Raw genomic sequence first — 15,378 nt, forward strand, 5'->3', positions numbered from 1 at the left:
GTTAACTAAGAAAAAGCTAGACAGGCCTGCAGCCTACATTAACACAAAAACCTACAAGATTGGTGGTCTCGCGTTAATGTAGGCTCGTGACCTGTTCAGCTTTTTTGTTGTATGAGGTGGGTACGTCAATGTGTCGATTATAATTATATGCACACTAAGAGCAGGTAACCACCCATAGGCCCTGTCTGGTATACGCCGACAGTGAAACAGAAGGAAATAATGCCTCGCTCATGCAAAACCGTCTTGATCACATGCTTTTTGTTCTCCAACTCCGTCTAAATTTGACTCTCCCCTCTCATCCCAAGACCCTTCGACCGTACGCCGGGAGCTGCGCTCTCTATCCGGCAGTTGATGTAGGTTTTGACTCATACGCGGTCTTTGCTGTACTGGTCAAGGTTTCTAGCTCGCCACTGGTTTCACACATGGAACGGAATGAACCGCCATCTTTTCGGACAAGATCGTAGGGATGGCCGTACTCGATGACCTCGCCCTTGTCCAGAACAAGAACCTTGTCGTAGTCAATGATCGTTTGGAGACGATGCGCTATCGTGATGGTGGTGTTCTTGATCTGACGAATGGTTTCTTGGATCTTCGCATCGGTGGCGTAGTCGATGGACGCTGTGGCTTCGTCCATCAGCAGAACCTTGGGTGCTTTCAGTAGCGCTCGCGCCAAGCACAAAAGTTGTCGTTGACCTTGCGACAGGTTGGACCCGGATTCCGACACCAGCGAGTTGAGGTTCTTGAATGGGTTCTTGTTGTCGGCCTCCATAGCAGCCTGTGCCGCTACATCGTCGCGGTCCGCAGTACGACCATCAGGCATGACCACGACAGTGTCTTCCTGTGTCTCGCCACGATCCCAGTCGCGGTTCGCCAGAATGGACCCGGGATTTGTGGTAGCGGCTGAGTAGCTGCCGTTGACATCCGCTGTCACAGCGTTTGTCGTCGGAACGGGAATCTGGACGGCGCGAGGTGGGGTGGTCGCTCCAGTAGGAGTGACAGAGCCGGACGCGGGGCGTGATAGAGTAGAGATCAGGTTGACTTCGCGGAGGGCGGTGTAGATCTCTTCATCAGTAAAGATAGAGAAGGGGTCGAGATTGCTTCGGATAGTGCCTGTGAATAGTGTCGGATCTGTGTAGTGTCAGCATCTGTTCCACCATAATAAGATATAAAGATGTGCCTACCTTGCGGTACCATGACGACGTTCTCCCGCAGATCGTGCAGGCCAATCGTGCCAACATCAATGTCATCGATCAAGATTTTGCCCTTCTCAGCCTCCAGCGCCCGGAACAAGGCAAGTGCCATTGAACTCTTGCCGGCACCCGTTCGGCCTACGACACCGACCTTCTCTCCTGGAAGGATCTTGAAGGTCAAGTCCTTCAGGACAAGGTCAAAGTCAGTCCTGTATCGCGTGCTGTAGTTGATGAACTCTACGGATCCCTTGCTCGGCCAGTTGGATGGAGGACGGTTCTCTGAAATGACAGACGGGGCTTCCTGGTCAACATCGAGGTACTCCTTGACACGCTCGACCGAGTTCATGTTCTGTTCATTAGCAGAGTAGAGACGAACGAACCACAAGACGTTCTCGGTGAAGGTAACAGCATAGGTAAGCGCGAGACCCGCGGCACCTGCATCAATGCGTCCAACGCTGAGCACAACGAAAGCTCCGGAGAAGAAGGCGACCATGGCACCGACGACGTCTACTCGGAACGCAAGCCACCTGTTAGCCGCCCAGAGATAGATGAATGGACGATGTTGAGTGTTAATCTTCGCCAAGTTCTCGCGGATGAAGCGGCGTTCGTCACCGTAGGCTCTGATAGTCGTCATGCCGGATAGTGTCTCACCAAACTGCTGATACAGCGGGCTTCGATGTACGGATTCCAATCGCTTCAGGTCGCGGGATGAATTGATGTAGAAGCGACCGATGAGGAAGTAGAGGATGGAGATGAAGAAGGCCGCGATCAGGAAACCAGGAGTAATGATGGAAATAAGAATGACGATCGTGATGATGGAAGCAAAGCAATGGACAACACCAATGGCGACTGGCGCTACCTCTTGATCGACTGACTCAATGTCCTTGGAGAACCTGTTCATGAGCTGACCGAGTGGTGTCTGATCGAAAAAGCGGAACTTGGCATGCGTAACCTTCTGAATGAGACGTTCGTGTATGCGTTTGGATGCAGCGAGAGACCCTCCAAAGAGGAAACCTTCTCGTAAGAAGGTGATGAACATGAAGATGAGTCCAAGAACGGCGTAAACGCTGAGGAAGTATGCAGAATTGACGTCCGGGTTCGGGTCACTGAAGGTAGTCTGCATGGTGTTGTAGGCATATGACTGCTGCTCCGGTTGTGTAAAGAAGGGAATGTTCCAGCTGCAGGTACCACTGTTCATGCATGTTCCCATGCCACTTATTGTCGGAGCATGCGTTACGGGAGATTTGTGATGGCTGCTCGCTACAGCATAGCCCTTTTCTGCGTACGCGTTCGCCCATGTGCGGATCCAGAGGTTGGTAGATACCGAAGAGATTTGTGCAGCTACAAAAGCAATGGTAGCACCAAGCCAGTAGTACCAGGGGCCCATAGCTCGAAGATACATGGTGATGATGCTCAGCTTGACGCCCCCCTCTGCCTTCTTCTCGTCCTGACTGTTGCTGGCTGACTTCTTCTTCTTAGCGTCCGGCTTGCCATTTGCGGTGCCACTAGCAGACCCGTTGGCGTGATTGGCATCGCCGTTTACCTCTTCACCAGCATCCGAGGGCTCTTGGGAAGGAGGCTTGGACGCTCCTCTTGACGCAGGCCGTGATTTAGTAAGATCCTCGGTAAGCTTTCCTGAGTTGATGACCTCGTCTGCTGTGCCTTGTGCGACCACTCGGCCGTTTTCAAGTGCAACAGCAAACTCTGCGTGTGGCAAACAGAGGCTGACATTGTGTGTGACGAGGATGCAAGTTCGGTTAGCCATGAGTCGTCCGTGAAGTGCGTAATGGAAGATCCATTTGGCAGTGTGGGCATCGACAGCGCTCAGAACATCGTCAAGAAGGACGTGACGAGCCTTGCTGTACAACGCACGGGCCAATGAGATACGCTGTTTCTGGCCTCCGGAGAGCGTGACACCCTTCTCTCCCACTATCGTCTCGTCGCCAGCATCCAGAATCTCCAGATCTCGCTTCAGAGAGCAGGCTTCGATAACTTCGTCGTAGCGCTTCTGGTCGAAAGGACTTGCGAACACGATATTGTCCTTGACCGTACCGTTGACAAGCCAAGCTTGCTGAGCGCAGTAAGCTATACTGTCAGTGAGTCCAGTGTCGGGATCAGGGGTCAGGTCCTCTCGGCTTAGGCCACCAGGCAAGTAGACACTACCCTTGAGCTTTGTCATTTCACCAAGTAGACCCATGAGTAATGAGGTCTTTCCAGAACCAGTGGGTCCAACAACAACGTTGAGTTTGCCGACACGGAAAGTCAGATTGAGGTCCATCAGCTTGAAGGCATCTGCCGAGGCCTGGTCTGCCATGTCTGTTCCTCCCCAGCTGAATGTACCGTTCTCAAATCCAATAATGGCTTGGCCATCTTCGTCCTTCTTCTGAGTAACAAGTTGCGAGTACTTGTCCGTCTCAGGCTCGGACAGATACTCCTCGATACGATCAACTGAAACTTTGGATTCTTGGACGTGGGCGACCATATCTGCGAGCTGGTCCAGCGGGATCCTCAGAATTTGGAAAAGCGAGAGGGCGGTGAAGGCGACAGATGGAATGAGCGCCTTATGTTCAACGTTCGTGTAAACGAGGAAGGACAAGAACGTGATTAAGACTGGCGAGCCCGACCATATCGTAGCTGCTACCGCCCACAGAATGTATCTCCGTCGCAGATGCTTGAGCTCAATGTACCGCTTTTCGTTGACCAGACCAATGAAGCGTTGCTCCCAAGCAAAGAACTTGATAATCCGGATGTTGGTGAGGACTTCGTTGGTCGTGTGGATGCGGGCATCGGTGGCCGCGAGAATGAGTTTCTGGATCTTGGAAAATTGTCGCGCAACATACATGTTGATCGGGAGCAAGAAAACCATCATACCAATACCAGCAATCGAGCTGTAACCCAAGATGCGGTAGAGCAAGAAGACAGCCACGACAACTTGGACTGGGGTGTTGGCCCACAGGAAGTGTAGATAAGCGCAGATCTCGCTGACTTTGAAAGCGTCGACAGCCATAAGGTTGATGATAGCACCGGTGGTGACCTGAGCGTCGGATTCGGGTTTCGATGTTTCGTCTTCTTTCGAGGCTCCAGTCGCCTTCTTCTTCTTGCCAAACGTGAAGATGCGCTTCAGTCCCTTGGGTTCTTCATCGTTCTCCTGCTTCTTCTTCTCCTCGCCCAAGGCCTTCTCAGTGGTAGCTGCTGCTCGTCTCTTGAGCGCCTTCGCGTAGATTTCTCCAATGATGACAGCGCGTAGGCGGATGCAGATTTTTCGACCGAGCCACAGCGCTTGGCCGTCAGCAAGTGCAGAGAGACTGCCAGAAACGAAGAGTAAGATGACGTAAAACCAGGCGGCGTTGGCGGGCGTCTGCTCGGGCTTCTCAACGTACTCTAGAATGACCTTGAGAAGTAGTGTCGGGGCGAAAGTGAGGAAACCAGAAATGGCAGCCCAGCCTGCTTGGATGAGTAGACCACGCTTGAAGTGCTTCAAAAGGTGGTAAGCTAAGCCGGATGTCTTCTTGACCTGACGGTAGTTCGCGATGACAGCTGCAGCTTTGTCCTTGGAGGGCAAGTTCCAGACATCGGTAAGCTCGTATGTCTTCTTATATCCTGTCCAGACGATTGGATCGACCCAGCTGAAAGTGGCAAGCGAGAAAACACTGGCGATAGGTTCCCGAGCTGGCGCGATGTCGCCTTCATACTCTAGCTCCACCGCCTTGTTGCCTTTCCTGGAGCACAAAGAGATAAGGAATAGTAGCGAGACGAGGACGAAATCACCAATCATCAGCTTCCGGTGTAGAGGCGATCGCGGGTGGATAATGGCCGACCGGAATAGGAGGACGCTGAAGACCCATTGGAACCCGTAAATGAAGGCAGTGTGGTACCACAGCTTGGGAAACGAGAATCTGCTGGTGCTGGAGAACAGCAATCGCAGCGAAGCCAGGGTGGCGATGTAGGCCCAGACGGCAACATTGGCAATGGCCGCAAGCTTGCCGTGCCTGCCCCAGACATTGGTCACCAGCACAGCGACGTGGAGTGCCAGCTGGGCCAGTACCGCCATCTCCTCGAGTATGACAACCGTGAGCTCTCCGCGGGGTTTGTCTACGGCCATGGTGGAGACCGTGTTGACGGCGTGAAGCGCGAGATCTTCGTTCCGGTCAAGGTCGTCTTCGGCATCTTCGTAGGGTTCGTCGCCATCGTAGCGAGGACTGCGGAAGGACCAGACATTGGTGGGGTCTTCGAGGACACTGTAGGCGTGGTAGTATCGGGACGCGGTGGCGGCGAAATAGAGTTGGACCAGTAGATAAACGACGGATATTCCGCATACGATGAGAGGGAATAGTGTTTGAAGATAGCTGCGACGTGTTAGCTGAGTGGTCGTTCGTGGTGGCGCATCGCCTATCGGATGGCTGCAGTGGCATCTGAGACATCGCGTCGTGGCGCAAAGCAAAAAGAAGCACTTACTCTTGCTCGAAGCACCGCGAGAAGTCGTCTCTGCCCCAGAACGGGCCTCTACAGTGGGCGAACATGGTGTCTGCCGCAGTTGTACGAGACCTGTTGTGACCTGTGGTGGTGTTCAAACCTCCAGCACTCGCACTCGCTATTGACGGCTGTTGAGGCGCATTGGGACTAAAGGAAGGACCGGAGGGTGTATTCGCGCCTTCTGCTCGATTGCGCCGAAGTAAACAAACGGCAGCAGGGGGCCTCCAGCGATTGTGTCCAGGATAGGGTGGTTTGCGAGGAAGGGAACTGCTTCTTCGGTTTGCGCTTCCACTTGCCGCAAGAGCTTTTCCAGATCCGCACTGACGTTCACGCGCGCGTGCCCGAACTAACAAATGATGTAATTAGCTATTGCTGCCGATGTGCAACCGAGATGCTGGGATCAGATAAGATAGCTGCAGATCAGATAACCGGCCCAATGTAAGAACGGGTGCAACGAGCCACAGCGAGCGGTCGCAAACTACTCTATCGAACCGTCACCGTGGCTGCTGGTGTGGATATAGCAAGCAGTCTCACAGAGAGAGCTAGATCGTCACGACATATTGTTTGACAGGGTTCGTCTCCGCTTGACTCAAGGTGACATGGTTGTGCAGCAGATGCACCGATGCGCATGTGTCACGGAGCAGGCCATGCATCCGTCTCACGGCTTTTGTCGCGCTCTGCCGCTCTGCAGCTTCACACTACCGTACGCTCACATATTGACCGCCTCCATTAAGGTTCGCAGAGTCATAATCCGATGGGTTCGTGACAACAGCTCCAAGGGCGAAAGGGCCGGTCGAGGGCGCGCTGATACGTGCCGTACTGTACGCCTCCCGCTTCCAGATTGGAGGTATCGGTCGCGTCGTCGGTGCAACCCAGTATTGGGCACGTTGCTAACTGCGTCGGTCTTCGCGCCATGTCTTGCCTGATGCTTCTCTTCACTACCAGGCAGGCCGTGGTAGCTGGCGCATGCCAGAGAGCCTCACGTTCGCCCTAGTGTAGAAGCCGATAAGCACCAAGGAATTACACCGAACGCGTAAAAGAGTCGAGAAGAGTCATAACGAGTCGTAAAGAGCCATAAGGGACCTTCCTATAGCGACGACAGCTCTATCGCGGGCTGCCGGACATGGCAAAGTCCAGATGTCCGGGGTACTGTGATGGCTGCAAGCTACCTCCGCGGCTAAGGGTAAGTGGGACCAGGCGTTAGCTTCCCCACAGCTTACCAATTCGGCTGCCGTGCACACCACCTGTAACGTTGCTGACATTGCCAATAGGCCCGTCGTTAGGCGCAGCCTCAAAGTCGGTGAGAGACTCGCACACACATGCCTCCCCAAGTTACCTGCTGGCGCCATCTGCGCAGGTGCCGGTTCCCCTGGCGCGCCCAACGCCTTGGCCGGAGAACACAGCGTTGAACGCCGCGCAACGCTCGAGTCCTGCAACATGTGAAAACGGCCTGATTCCGCAATCTTCGCTCCAGTCATACCAGGGACGTCCTTGAAGCATCTGCAATTGGAGCGCAGAGATTTGGTGCCGCCTCCGTAACACAGGTCTGTCTACAATCGTACAGTGTGGAAAGTTTCGCATGCGCAAAAAATCGTTCTGGGCTAGAACAATAAACCGTGTTGAGCGACGTAGTTCAGAGATTATATTGATGGCGACATGGACAAGTTCCTACCCAAGAGATGACAGCTCTCCAATGTCGAACGGGAAGGTACGATGAGGCACATGGTAGTGTCGCGGCATGACCTCCAGCTGGGCAATCAACTTGTCTAGAACAGTAATTGGCGTTTTCGCGCCTATCCACATAATCAATATTCACTTCGACGCAGACACTCAGGGCTCTCTTGTCAATCTACGTTCACCCCCTCTCAATTGCCGTCCACGGGTGTAGCCTGGTTCAAGCAGCCCGCTGGACAGCAGTCAGACAACACAACCCGCCCACGTGCTGCCTCTTGTCATCCCCGTAACCCATACGAACACTCGTTACCTTCGCTCAAGCCTGCGTATAGTCTGTCATTGTCTGGGACATGGAAGGCATACATGTTACTTATTTCCCTACGTTAACGATACGACAGTCGACTACCGCTCCATTCGCCCCGACGCCTTCGAGCTTCTAGACATCTGTCAGTCACAACCCGCAGTACGCCTTCTATTAAGAAACCCGTGAAATCGCCGGAGATAGTCAATGCGTGGTCATCTCATCTCCTCGGGCTGCTGTCACTGGACGCCACACGTTACGCCTCAAGCCTTTGCCAACCTGTCAGAAAGCTTACAACTCCACGACTCCGTCTCAGATGCGAGTTGGCTGCTGAAATGCAGGCCGTACATAAAAGGACGCGCATACATATACTCGAATGTCGACGCTGACATACTTCATGGCCTCTCATTCCTGCAAAGGGCATTGGGTTACCTGATTTGGAGGCTTTGCTGCGCTGACACCGGGCTTGAGTGTTGGGACTTGATTTCCTTGCGAACGCTCTTGTGTACTTTGACACGGGATGCTGCATTTGTTCCACCGCGACGGGAGTCTACGTCGTCTACAAACGGCACCTTTAAGCGATCATACAGGCAGTACGCCGTAGTATATAATCTCACATAGTTCCCAATGATACTGTTGTTCAGAAAGGCAACACCCTCCTCTTCGACGATGCATCCCACACTCTCAGCAGCAGTACTTCTAGCATCCCTTCTCACATCCCCCGCCTTCTCAACCACCCCAAAACACCACCCCTCATCCTTCCATCCCAGCGCCATCATAACCCGAGACGTCGCCATCATCGGCGGCGGCTCCTCCGGCACCCACGCCGCAATCACCCTCAAAGACACCAACAAAAGCGTCATCGTCATCGAGATCAAGAACCGGCTAGGCGGCCACACAGAAACCTACAGAGACCCCGCAACCGGTCTCCCTCAAGACTACGGCGTACAAGTCTACCACAACGAAAGCACTGTCCTCGACTACTTCGCCCGCTTCGACATTCCCCTGGCACAACCACAATACGCTGCCAACTCCGCAAACTACGACTTCAGCACCGGTCTCGCCGTCAACGTCACCGCGCCGAGTGTTGAAGACGTCGGTGCTGGACTCCAGAAGTACGCCGCGTTCCTAGCCCAATACCCCAAGCTGGAAAGCGGCATGTTCCTCCCCAACCCCGTTCCAAAAGACCTAACCATACCGTTCGGCGACCTCGTTGCCAAGCTCGGTCTCGAAGCTCTGGTGCAGATGATGTTCAGTACGAACCAGGGCATTGGGGATATACTCGGTGTGCCCGTGGTGGAGAATGCGCGTGTCAACGGGTTGGGTTTGGTCCAGCAACTCGCTGCCGGTAGTCTTGTTACCACGGCTCGTCGCAATAACAGCGAGTTGTACGGGAAAGCGCAAGCTGAGCTGCTAGATGCGGATAGCTTGTTGCTGTCTTCTGAAGTCGTGCGTTCGGTACGGAGGGAGCATGGCGTGGAACTCGTTGTTAACACACCCGATGGCGTCAAGTTGGTACGCGCGAAGAAGCTCCTTGTTACCATTCCACCGCGTGTGGATCTCCTCGCGCGCTTCGATCTGCGGAGGCAGGAACGTGAAGTCTTTGGGAAACTTGTCGATGCTGGGTATTACGCTGCTCTGGTCAAAAATACGGGTACACCTGACGATTTGGTCATTTACAATCGCGCGCCGGACACCCCGTACAACCTCGCTGCCCTGCCGGGTGTCTATACCATGGGGCCAACCGCTATTCCTGGGGTCAAAGCGATTTATTATGGTTCTCAACGGTCGAATGCGACATACCCGCTTTCTGATGACTTTGTCAAAGGGGAGATGATCGCGGGTATCAAGAGATTGCAAACAGCAAATGCTGACAAGTTCGAAGCAACAGAGCCAGAGTTTGTGGTGTTTACATCACATGCGCCGTTCTACATGCAAGCCGGCCCCGAGGATATACAGGCTGGAATTTATGACGAGATGAACGCGCTGCAGGGGTTGAGAAGCACGTATTGGAGCGGTGCGACGTTCCGAGCGCAAGATAGCAGCGCGCTCTGGAAGTTCAACAAGGATATTGTGCTTCCTATGTTAATGGAGGGACTCTGAATGTTGGACGTAGATAGAAGTGATAGCATGTGAAACATCGATTTCTTCTCTGGATATATACAATGCTTGGTATAGAAAACGCGTCTACTGGCGAGCCTTGGCGACGGGTGTCCATGGAGAGTACTTGGGCTTGACACTATCGTCTGTTAGTAGCTGACCTGCCCATGTCGCAGCCTGGAACATACGTGTTGTAAGGCTTGTATCCCGAGCGAGTCCATGTGAGAGTCGGCCTGTGCTCCTTTGGCTCCCAGACGCGGACCTGGCGCTGCAGAAGCGGGTCTGCGGCTGGTGACTTGTCGACCATGTATGACATCCAGGCGTGCCTGTGTAGAAAGTCAGATGTATGTTCTTCCCAAAGTCGTATTTCGCGATTCTTGGTGCGGTAGCATACCATCCGGGTTCGATCTGAGAGCTGTCACAGCGTTAGCTTTGCTCCATGCCTCTATGTCCGACAAAACGTACGGGTCGAACTCATGGTCCTTGTAGTCTACCCAGCGGGTTCGGACTATCACAGTCAGACGCATGCCTTCATCTCCGAGATCGTCGAGTCTTACGAGGAAGCTCCTCCTCCAAGTTCTCAAAGTACTTGTTGCCGTACTTGTCCTGGCCGATCAAGGTTCCGGCTTTGGTGTCACCTGTTCCCCATTAGCCCCTCCCTTCACATGGCGATTTATTTGTGTCCAAGCGTACCGATGTTCTAAACGTGCGGGCGACTCGATCAGTCTATCTGCGATACAAGGTGAGAGCGCGGGGATGCGAGCGTACCGCCATTTGGTGGCCATATTCCTGCGGACGTATTAGCATTGCCATGTCAATTACTACGGGTATTGGAGCTTACCTTAAGTCCAACTCGGCGCAGGTTGCGCAGCGTTCTCATGAGCGTCGACATGGCGGCGTTTGGTCAATTAAGCGTTCGTGATGCTGGTCGGATGTTGCTGCTTCGCGATTGACGATGCCAAGCACCGCTCTCACGCCTTTCCTAAGGCATGCTAGCGCGAGCGTGATCCTTGTCGCCCAACCCCAAAGTGCATCAAAACTTCAGGAGTCGAAGCACATACCAGCATCCGGCGTAATAGCGAGTGGCCAACATGATAATAAGAAGCTTGTTACGCGCCCAAGCACCGAAGATCGCGGGGAGGAGAACTTTTCGCATCCCAACTCGGACATTCAGGACAACGCGAAGATATTCGACCTCGAGTGCTGAAATGGCTTCACCTGTGCCTCAGAGCCAAGTGTCTATGCTTGCCACGATAACGACGGATTTGGATAAGATTGCGCCGCGATTTGAGATTCAGCCAGATCAGATTGAGATTCTTCAGACGCCTGCTGAGTTCTATCAAACATTGAAGGTAGGCCTGTCTTTGTTTTCGTCATTTTCCTACTCACTCTTCTGTTCTGTTTCTCTTTTGGAATGTTCAACACATACAAGACGGCCTTGATCTCAATGTTCCAGTCAGCGTGCTTCTTTGCTGTCTGTCATTCTGCCAAGGGGCACACTACTCCCCCACGCCTATTTTCTTCTGCCCCTTGTGCCGTATTTGCCAACTTCATGGCAACACTCCATCCCAATGAATGACCAGAGGGACGAGGTGCTGTGAGCAAGCTTACTCGTGGTGATGGAACTTCGTATTAACGAAGTCAGGACAAAATATCCAAAGCTCAATACCGGGTCTATCTATCGACACTCTACATCGGCAAGACCGAACATGAGCTCATCTCAACTATCCGGGATGCTCTCCAACGTAACCCAAACCTCAAGGTCTCTTTTCTCACCGACGCTCTCCGCGGAACCAGAGAAACACCAAACCCTTCAACTGCCTCTCTCATGACACCTCTCATCTCGGAATTCGGTCCAGACCGTGTAGAAGTACGCATGTACCACACACCCAACCTAACTGGTCTGCGAAAGAAGTACATCCCAAAACGCATCAACGAAGGCTGGGGTCTACAGCACATGAAACTGTACGGTGTAGACGATGAGATCATCATGTCTGGGGCAAACCTGAGTGAAGATTACTTCACGAATCGACAGGATCGGTACCACTTATTCAAGTCAAAAGACCTGACGGACTACTTCAAGAGGATACACGACGGCGTCGCAAAGTTAAGCTTCGACATACAGCCAAGCACCCAAGAAGGAAGCGGAGGCTACACCATGACCTGGCCAACAACCAACGCCGCGCCCTCACCACTAGACTCACCCTCAAACTACAAATCCGCCGCGGAGAAGCACCTCGCCCACCTCCTCCTCCCATCCAACTCCCCAACCACCACATCCACCTCACCCTCCACCTCAAAAACAACAATCTACCCCATCCTCTCCCTCGTCCCCCTCCTCCCCTCCTCAACCGAACTCCCCGCCCTAACAAAAATCCTAACCCACCTCACCACACCCCCACTACAAAACTCATCCTGGACCTTCACAGCCGGCTACTTCAACATGACGCCCTCCTTCCGCCGCCTCCTCCTCTCCACCCGCCCCGCCTCGGGCACAGTGCTAACCGCCCACCCGCACGCCAACGGCTTCTACGGCTCCAAAGGCGTAAGCGGCATGCTTCCAGCCGCATACACACACCTCGCGAAATCCTTCCTGCGCAAAGTAAAACACGAAGGCCTCAGCGAGAGCATCGTGCTCAAAGAGTGGAAGAAGGGTATGGTGGGCCAGGAAGGCGGGTGGACGTATCATGCCAAGGGGCTGTGGGTTACGTTTCCTTCTGCCAGTGGAGGAGGGGAGAAGGAAGATCCCAGCTTAACGGTTATTGGGAGTAGTAATTATACGAAGAGGGCGTATGAGTTGGATCTTGAGGCTAATGTTGTTATTGCGACGGAGGATCCGGGGTTGAGGAAGAGGTTGGGGGAGGAGGTTCGGTGGTTGGGGGAACATGCGAGGGAGGTAGGTGAGAAGGAGTTTGAGAGGCCGGAGAGGAAGGTTGGGATGGATGTTAGGATGGCGATGTGGGCTGTTAGGGTGTTGGGTGGTGCTTTGTGAGGAGGGTTAAGGATTGTGTATATCACTATGGATCAGATACATGCGATGCTTTGCGCAGAGCACGGCCAGAGGATATAGCACTTGAGTGATTGAACGTTTTACTTTATTAACATTAGGAGGAGCTATGGAAGAAGTGTGATGGGTATATATGCAGAAGTCAAGAAGGAAACAAATCGACATTCAGCTTGCGCTGCCAAATTCTTTGCATCTTGTGCCACGACTCCGAAATATCAGACCAACAGGATCCCTTCTTACATGTGACCCCTCTAGCTCATTCAGGTGTGGACCAGCAATTCCGGGTTGCTCGCCAGACCACCAGTCCCCGATCGCCGACAACGCGGCTGATGGTATTCCAAATACCGTCGTGAGCAAAGTCCATGTCATCGAGGTTCAGGTGCTGTCGATAGCTCCAGACTTCCTCTAATGAGACATCTTTTGAGGTGTTTGGGCTTTGATATGGTATCAAAGCATGTGCTGATCGTGGTGCTACCACGTACACAGAGCCTCGGTCGGCTTTTGGTGGCTTTCGTGTCCGACAAGGGGGTAGTGCTTCCTTGACCTTTTCGATCATCTGTTCGGCTGGACAGCCCATCAGATCGACGGTCTTCAGCTCCTCGTTCTTGCCGTTCAGCAGCCACGTTGGCGGGCTGTACGTCTTCCACCAGAACGCATTGGAGACTGTCTCGTTCGTCTTGGCGATGTTCATCTGGACTGGGACTATGCCACCCTGGTGGTATACGCCCATCAGGATACCCAGGGCAACGTTGAAAACTACCCAGGTAACGATCCAGCTCTTTCGAATGCGCGGAGTCGGTAGGCGTATCGAGGAGAGTATTAATGGCACGGCGGGAAGTAAGAATCGTGCTTCTTGGTGTGGGAAGATGCTGAGAAGTGCGACGCCAGATATAGCTGAAAGGAGAATCATAGAAATGTGCGCCCTGCGCAGAAAGAACAGAAGCGGTGCCGCCGGACCGAGAAGTTGAGGGAGATTGACGAGGAAATGTTGGTATCGTGGGTGTATGCCATGCTGGGCAAGGTTCGCGGAATCCGAGTTGTAGCGGAAATTATTGAAGGGTGTGATGACGGCGCCGCTGATGAGTTTGGAAAAGGTAAATTCGCCGGGGATATAAAACGCCGTGTCTACGCAGATAGCAAGGAAAGCTGTGAAGAGAGCGAACGTTGCAAGGAAGACCAAAGAGAATGGTCTGTGGCTGTTAGTGAAGGTCTAGAAGACGAGAGGGGCTGACTTACTTGCGCTTGAAGTGGGGTAGTAAAGTCGTCGCAGGAAGAAGCAGGAATGCTGGAAAGGTGATGCGATTAAAGATGCCTACGACGACCATGAAGCCGAGGATGGACGAGGCCAGGATGCCAGAGCGCTTCTGCACCTTGCGTTAGCCGCATATCCTAGATCGGCGAGCGGACCGAAACAACTCACCTTATCGTCCGTTATCCTCTGGATCAAGACCAGGCTCCAGAGCACCAGCAGCGTCTCGATACTGTTGGAGAAAGTATGTGTCTGGAAGGTCCAGGTCACATACGACGATGCGACGAGCATGACGGCAACACGACGCGCGCGCGGCGAAGCGACCAGCTCGTGGATAGCCCAGTCCTCCATCACGACACTCAGCATCAGCATGAGTACGCGCAGCGCCCAGTATACGACCGACGGCGAGACGTCATATCCGAAGCCCTCCCATAGCCAGCGCAAGATGTACATGGGCCAGCCGTATGCGAGCCATAGCGGGAAGGTGCTGCGGATGGGGTTCTCGGAGGTGAACTCCCAGGTTTCGTGGACGGGGTAGGAGAAGACACGCCCTGGATACAAGTCAGTCGTAGCCACGGGCGCATACTCAGACGGTGTCGCGACATACCGGCAATGACCTCGGGGCCCTGGAAGTTCTCGTCCGGGTGCAGATAGCTCGGCGATAGGGCAAAGTAGATGCGCACCAGGATCAGCAGGAAATAGACACGCCGCCACATGATGTCGAAAGTCGAGGTGTGCCGTTTGGGGGTTTGGCGGGGTTGAGCAGGCGCATATCTGTCCGCTGTGGTGTTTGTTTTCGCAAAGTGAGGCCAACAAATGTTTTAGTGGCCTACGTCAATCAATCACCAGTTGCACGCGGATAGGGGGGCCGGTTGCAAGAGCGAATGGTGAGTTATGCTTTGCGACTCGTGCACTGTGATGATCTGCGAACTACATGGCGAGCAGAAGCATGGCTGATATATCGGCCGACTATCATGCGGCCTGATCAGATGCGATGTGGCAGCAACCGATGGTGCATCGGACTTGTCCACGGCTGTCTAGGCTGCCTTTGCATGCGGATCCGTTGCAGGCAGAAAGGTCACGTGGCGCAACATCAGTGGATCAGGTACCCAAGTACCGCTTCAATGATACGTGTAGATGGGGTTGAAGTTCATGCGGCAGATCTGATGTTGCAATTCTGGTGTGAGCAATACTGAAACGTATCAAGTAGCCTTTTGAGTCACCGCGCATTTGGCCCGCTGGCGACTCTGGCTGATCCTTGCACCCTTACCTACCCAGACAGATGTCGCCGGGGACTCAACGTACATCTCTTCTAAGGACAGGTATCTGGAACGGGTCGTGTTGGCCCCAGGCATCATCCTCCGTGAGTCGAATCCACGTCGTA

At 53.6% G+C, this 15,378-nt stretch overlaps 5 protein-coding genes across 5 annotated transcripts; 2 read left to right on the forward strand and 3 right to left on the reverse strand.

The window, feature by feature from the left end:
* Positions 1-337: 337 nt before the first annotated feature.
* J4E83_008662 (uncharacterized protein) lies at positions 338-5,710 on the reverse strand (the record flags this gene model as incomplete). Its single annotated transcript, XM_049335556.1, has 3 exons — positions 338-1,128; positions 1,182-5,536; positions 5,646-5,710. The coding sequence occupies 3 exons, from the start codon at positions 5,708-5,710 to the stop codon at positions 338-340; spliced, it is 5,211 nt and encodes a 1,736-aa protein (XP_049185292.1).
* A 2,597-nt stretch (positions 5,711-8,307) lies between these two features.
* Positions 8,308-9,741, forward strand: J4E83_008663 (uncharacterized protein; the record flags this gene model as incomplete). The annotated part of the gene is made up of 1 exon (XM_049335557.1): positions 8,308-9,741. One exon carries the CDS (start codon positions 8,308-8,310, stop codon positions 9,739-9,741), a length of 1,434 nt encoding a protein of 477 aa, XP_049185293.1.
* An 84-nt stretch (positions 9,742-9,825) lies between these two features.
* J4E83_008664 (uncharacterized protein) lies at positions 9,826-10,630 on the reverse strand (the record flags this gene model as incomplete). The annotated part of the gene is made up of 8 exons (XM_049335558.1): positions 9,826-9,877; positions 9,927-10,064; positions 10,133-10,153; positions 10,204-10,246; positions 10,296-10,376; positions 10,432-10,438; positions 10,507-10,527; positions 10,580-10,630. 8 exons carry the CDS (start codon positions 10,628-10,630, stop codon positions 9,826-9,828), a joined length of 414 nt encoding a protein of 137 aa, XP_049185294.1.
* A 316-nt stretch (positions 10,631-10,946) lies between these two features.
* Positions 10,947-12,730, forward strand: J4E83_008665 (uncharacterized protein; the record flags this gene model as incomplete). Its single annotated transcript, XM_049335559.1, has 2 exons — positions 10,947-11,090; positions 11,384-12,730. 2 exons carry the CDS (start codon positions 10,947-10,949, stop codon positions 12,728-12,730), a joined length of 1,491 nt encoding a protein of 496 aa, XP_049185295.1.
* Positions 12,731-13,001: 271 nt separating this feature from the next.
* On the reverse strand, positions 13,002-14,710 carry J4E83_008666 (uncharacterized protein; the record flags this gene model as incomplete). Its single annotated transcript, XM_049335560.1, has 4 exons — positions 13,002-13,935; positions 13,982-14,109; positions 14,166-14,545; positions 14,602-14,710. The coding sequence occupies 4 exons, from the start codon at positions 14,708-14,710 to the stop codon at positions 13,002-13,004; spliced, it is 1,551 nt and encodes a 516-aa protein (XP_049185296.1).
* Between the last annotated feature and the right edge of the window lie 668 nt (positions 14,711-15,378).

The sequence above is a fragment of the Alternaria metachromatica genome (genome assembly GCF_023757995.1).
Source record: "Alternaria metachromatica strain BMP 0045 chromosome Unknown scaffold_26, whole genome shotgun sequence".
Taxonomy (NCBI): domain Eukaryota; kingdom Fungi; phylum Ascomycota; class Dothideomycetes; order Pleosporales; family Pleosporaceae; genus Alternaria; species Alternaria metachromatica.